The 6,014-nt window shown below is 47.9% G+C and overlaps 1 protein-coding gene across 1 annotated transcript in view; it reads left to right on the top strand.

Moving 5' to 3' along the window:
* CAPN14 (calpain 14) overlaps window positions 1–1,594 on the top strand; it is a 25,259-nt gene extending 23,665 nt beyond the window's left edge. Inside the window, exons 20-21 of the mRNA XM_015566423.1 lie at window positions 202–257; window positions 1,508–1,594. Of these exons, the coding sequence (XP_015421909.1) occupies window positions 202–257; window positions 1,508–1,594 (143 nt within the window). The remainder of the gene's footprint in view (window positions 1–201; window positions 258–1,507) is intronic.
* Window positions 1,595–6,014: the final 4,420 nt, after the last annotated feature.

The raw sequence follows: 6,014 nt of genomic DNA on the forward strand, positions 1-6,014 counted from the left end.
GCGAGTCCCGGCTGCATCTACCCACACTCACGTGTTGCCTGCCTTCTCCAGAGCGGAGGTTGGAGGCAGCTCACTTATAATAAGTGTGGCCACATGTGGTTCCACAATTGGATTCCCAGGTGAGGGGACCTGTGGGGGGGAACTAGTTCATAATATTTTCAAAACATATTAGCTGTGTTTCTTTTGTCTGCATTTTCACAGGTGTCTTCCAAAACTTAACCCAAGATGGCAAAGGGATATACCTCCAGAAGCCAGAGGTAAGACTTTCTCCATGGGGTTGAATCACATCGTCTAAGGTAGAAAGGCCACTGTAGGGCCAGGCTCCTGTGAAGGAAAAGGGTTTGGGGCGGGGGAGGGGGAGCTTTATTCTACTGAGTTCAGGATGTGGCACTGAATTCACTTCATTCATTCATTCATTCATTCATCAAATATGTACTCCAGACCCACTCTGTGCTTTACACATATGAAGGGAACAAGAGACTGACTCAGTGCACCCAATGACTATGATCATGATCATGCCATGCGACAAATCCTCCAACTTCAGTGGTGATGACAGCACTTATTTAGCTCCCCAGTCCCATGCTGGGAGTCATGGGACTCAGCTGTCTGGCTAGTGATTGTGGGTGAGCCGGGGGCTTTTCTGGCACCTTCGCTGAGGAAGGCTTGCCTTTCTCAGGACAATGACAGTAGCAAAAGTGAGTGAGTTGAAATATGTCCCCCACACCCAGGGACAATGTGCCTTGCAACTCATTCTGTTGTCCAAAGCAAGTCACGTGGCCAAGCCCGCTTCCAAAAGATGGGGAACTGGCCTTCTCCTCTGTCCTGGGAGGAACTTCAAAGTCACTTGCAGAGGGCATGGACCCAGAGGGTGAAGACCTGGGCCAGCAATGAGCTTGAGCACAGAGAGTCATAGGAGAGATGGTCTAGGTAGCATGTTCCACAAAGGCCTTTCAGGCAGAGGTGGCATTGAAGTTTCTCAAAGATGAGAAAGAGCCAGGCAGCCAGAGTGGAGAGCAGGAAAGGCCCAGGCCAGAAGAAACAGCAAGTACAATCCTGGCTAGAGTGTAGAGCACGAGGAACCTGTGAGTCTGAAACGATCAGGACATACCAGCCAGAAGTAAACCTCATTCCAGGAGTTGGTTTAGCCTTCCCCATATGGGAAGAGATTCTAACTTAGTCTCTGAGCCCTTTCCTCGAATCTCATACAGTGCTTTGCACATAGTAGGTACTTGACAAATGTTTGTTGAGTGAATGAGGTGATATGCTGAGGAGAAGACACATGTGTGCCGGACACTGATTGTTTTCCTTGATCATTCAAACTGTGGGTTTATTGAGCACCAGCTATGTGCCAGATGTGGTGATAAGTGGTGTTTTCTGCAAAGACATTGCAATCTGGAGTCTGCTTTTTCAAAACACATCCTCTGTTTGGGCTGCTTAGGAAGGGCCTACTAAAAGCTGGGGTTTCTTCTTTGACCTCAAATGTCCAGTTTGTGGAATATCTTTTCAGGATATAGGGACCCTCAGCATGCGTTTCCCCTCAATCACTCCCATATTCAAGTGTGAAGGTGGGATTCAGCTGAGGGGCAATGGTTAGACTCCTAGGAGCCCATCCCCACCTAAGCTCTGCAAGGTCACCTCCTGATCCCAAGCAGTGCTTCCACAGTGCAGGCTCTAAGTTGGGAGAATGGGACAGCATGAGCGGGCCATTGAAACAGCCCACAGCCTGAGCAGGCTAGCAATGCAAGGTGCTACAGTGGAAGGAAGACTGGACGGAGACCTGGTTGAACTCACAGCACCCTTGTAACTAGCAAATCATGTTAAATCTCTGGGCCTCTGCTTCCCTGTGTGAGTAATGAATGGGCAAGGCTAGGTGCTCCCTAAGAACCTCTCTGGCTCTGCCCATTTCTGGTTTCATGAGGAGATCCTCAGGGCCATCCAAGGAGTCCTCCAGGGAGTGGCAGCCAACTGATTGGAATCTCACTCTGGGGTTTTCTTTGACATCATTGGTAACTTCACCATCATCATCATCACCAGCAGCAGCATTATCATCCGATGTAATTGGCCTGCAGAGTGGTTTCTCCCGAAGTCCCCTCTATGTGAATTAGAGGCGCCATTCATCACACCTACATAAAGCTGTCAGACAAATGGGCCTATAAATGTAAACATGTAGAATGTGCTCTAATGGATTTCTGCTACCCGGTCGGTCCACACACCTGCACACACAGCTGTTGCAAGCATGCCAAATTGAGTTCATCGGGGTGGGCGGGGGGGAGCGTGGGGGAAAGGCATTGAGAACTGAATACAGAATCAGCCTGTATCTCGGCTGTCATCATTCACAGGCACCATGAGAAGTCAAGGTTGATTATGTTTCAGGTTGATTTATACTTATTACCAGATGGTGTGGTCCCTCTGGCTAAACCATTCATTAACGTCCTGTCTCCATGGCTTCTCACAAGTGATGGGGAGGAAGCCCAAGTTCTATGTCAGGCTGAGAAATGAAGCACCTTGAACGGAAGGTCAGAGGCCGGGCTGCACTGACCGTAATTTGCTTCCCTATCATGTCCAGTGGCAGATGATGACTCTGTACTGCTGAGAAGGCTGGAGCGTCCCCTGTCCTCACTGAGGACTCTCCATGTGGCCCATGGGAGACAACACCGATGCTCTACTCGCTTTCTGTTCTTCCGGACCATGGCTCCATTGGGAAGACTTCTCTTCTGTAGACCTCCCCTTTGGATGGCCAGGGTGCAAAAAGGGAAGGGAGGTAGCAAAGACTGCCTTGGACTTGTAAAGACCAGCTCTTGTTTCGTATGGCTACAACCTTGTCACACGCAGAGAGATGTTACCTGATGTGGCCTAAGCAATGTGACTCCAGAGTTGGTGTCTTAACCTCTACACAATACTGCCCCCGTGGCTGTCCAATTTAAATGACCTTAGAAGTGTCATCACATTTGGGGTAATAGTCTAGGTTTCAAGATCTGAAGAGCAAATGCTATGTCCTTAGACAAACTGTACCAGCATTTATAGATTGGTGGAGGCACGAGCTAATGTTTCAACTGTTTGGGTATGGGATGGGGATATGTTGAGCTTTCAAGAACACAGAAAATAACCAAATTGGCAGGGTCCAGGTGGAATGGGCTGGCTCTGGAATATCAGGTCACTGGGTGGTCTTCTGACAATATCTCCAGATGACTGGATTTGGGGGTAGCGGGGAAAGACCAGGGATTTAAAACACCTGAATTCTCAAGGGTCTTCCTGTATGTGACAGGTGTCAGTCTGTTTACCTGACCTCTGGACTATCAGATCCATTTCAAATCAGTCCAGAAATCCTTCGTGTACCTACTTCAAAGAAGAACACAAATCCATGCCACACCATAGGGTTAATCAGCGGATGGCCGATAAATCTGATTTTTTAAACTACAGAGACACCTCACTTTCATAGCATCCCTACCAATCCAGAACCCCAGTGGAAACCAGATCAAAGGCCATTTCCCAAAGCCCATGCATTTTACTCATAGGTTAGCACCTCCCAGCCATTCTTTAAATTTTCTTAATTTACAAACTATCCTAACAAACATGGCTATCTGGTTTCCAAGTCCTTAGTAGATTAAAGGAAAAGGCTGAAGAATGGGATAAAATGTGTCCATTGACAGAACTAAAGCAAATTTCACAGCTTGGTAGAGGGCCACTGTAGGAGAAGGAGGGAGCACGTTCCAGACCTGGCTAAGGAGATAGAAAAGTATTTTATTTAGAGAAATCTTTCTTTCTTCCAAATGATAAAATGCAAAATGGTTTGCCATCAAGTGTCAGATACATGAGATATTACTGATTTTATAAATGATAATATATGACTTATAGTCTTTAAAAGATTTTTATGCCCATTTATTTATTGGTGTCTCTGTTTTTAGATTCTGCCATTGTAAATGATTGTTTTCATTAAATAGTTACTACTTTGATCCATGAAGGCAATCTTGGATTTTTTGGGGGATGGGAGTGTTGGAGAGGTGGGAACATTAGCCCATTCATGATACTTGGACTACAGTGTGGTGGTTTTGCTTGGTGCAGATGGAATCTGTATCCAAATCTGACTTCTTGGTGGTCTGAACTGCCCTCCTGTGCCACTCGTGTGGCACCCTGAGTCTATGTATCACTGTGGCAACTCAGGAACCTCCACCCAGGATTCCTTCCAACACTCTCTACACTGAGTCCTGGTGAGCAGGGGCAAAGCCATTCCCCACCCAAATGTACCTTTCCCATCTTTGTCACTCCAGGGCATGGCCGGGGGCTTGGGGCAGGGGGAGGCAGGCAAGTAAATATCTGGGACAGGATAGAAGGGTAGAAGGGTCAGGGTCAGGATGAAGTCGTGCTTAAGGCCTGAGTGCTGGACATCAGCAATTCCCGGAAGTGGAAAGCCAAGTTTATCATGACCAAGACAAGTGGGAAGTGTGCATACCAGCAGCCCAGTGAAGGAGGAGCGAGGACCAGCCCTCAGGCACTGACACAAGCGAGGTCAGGGAGTCCAGGAGGCTGGGTTGACCACAGTCCAGCCCAACAGGCAGAGCCCAGCAGGGCGAGCTCTGTCCTAGGCTTTCAAAAGCTCAGGGGGGAAAAGAGTCCTCAGAGGGGCTAAAATACTTGTCCTTCCTTCAGCCCGGTTTTAATGTTTTTCTGCTTCTTCCCTGTTTTGTCTAAAAAGTCAGTCACCAAAAGAGAGCCTTCCAGATTCTAGGTGGGGCCCGGGGCAGGGCAGTCAGCCGCTGACTGCAAATGGCCCCCCTTTCCTGCCGCTGTCACGCTGGGTTAGAGAAATGATTTTAGCCTCCGGGGTATTCAATCCGATGTTTCCCCAACGAGATAGATGTGTTTATATTTATAATTGGAAAAAGGAGGAAGTAGGTTTGGTGAGTTATGGGCAGGTAACCACGGGCCAGCTCAGCCTGGCTTGCAGCAACCGTGTGTCCAGCTCCGGGAGCTCTGGGAAGATGGCCGTCAGGGTCGCCGGCCCAGGCCTGAGTTACCACCTCTTTTCCGGGGTCCTGAGGACAGAGGGGTTACAAAACCCAACAGGAATGAAAGCGAGGAAAGGTTGGGAAGGAACATCCTTGCCGTGTGACATTGGACCTCAGTTTACCCATTTGTAAAATGGAGCCCACATCACTGGGTCACTGGACACACATGGTTTCATACTCCGTTTTTTTGTTTTTTGAATTGACTTTTTTTTTCTTTATTGATTAAGGCATTACATAAACACACATGGTTTCATACTCTGTTTTTTTGTTTTTTGAACTGACTTTTTTTTTCTTTATTGATTAAGGTATTACATATGTGTCCTTATCCCCCCATTGCCTTCCTCCCTCCCCCTGCCGTCATGCCCTCACCCCCTGATGTCTGTGTCCATTGGTTATGCTTACTAGTGTACACATGCATACAAGTCCTTTGGTTGATCTCTCCCCTTTACCCCCACCCTCTCCTACCTTCCCTCTGAGGTTTGAGCATCTGATCGACGCTTCTCTGTCTCTGGCTCTGTTTTTGTTCATCAGTTTATGTTGTTCATTATACCCTGCCGTCATGCCCTCACCCCTTGATGTCTGTGCCCATTGGTTATGCTTACTAGTGTACACATGCATACAAGTCCTTTGGTTGATCTCTCCCCTTTACCCCCACCCTCTCCTACCTTCCCTCTGAGGTTTGAGCATCTGATCGACGCTTCTCTGTCTCTGGCTCTGTTTTTGTTCATCAGTTTATGTTGTTCATTATATTCCACAAATGAGTGAGATCATGTGGTATTTATCTTTCTCTGACTGACTTATTTCGCTTAGCATCATGCTCTCCGTGTCCATCCATGCTGTTGCAAATGGTAGCAGTTACTTCCTTTTTACAGCAGCGTAGTCATACTCCGTTTTGACTTTCCTCTTCTTCCTACACGTCTCCTCTCTGAACGAGCCACTCCTTGAAGTGTGACCCCAGGAGGGCTGTCCTAGTCTCCAGGGTCAGGGACCCAGCTCCAGGGACCTCTG

This window comes from Myotis davidii, unplaced genomic scaffold, assembly GCF_000327345.1.
Source record: "Myotis davidii unplaced genomic scaffold, ASM32734v1 scaffold238, whole genome shotgun sequence".
Classification (NCBI taxonomy): Eukaryota; Metazoa; Chordata; class Mammalia; order Chiroptera; family Vespertilionidae; genus Myotis; species Myotis davidii.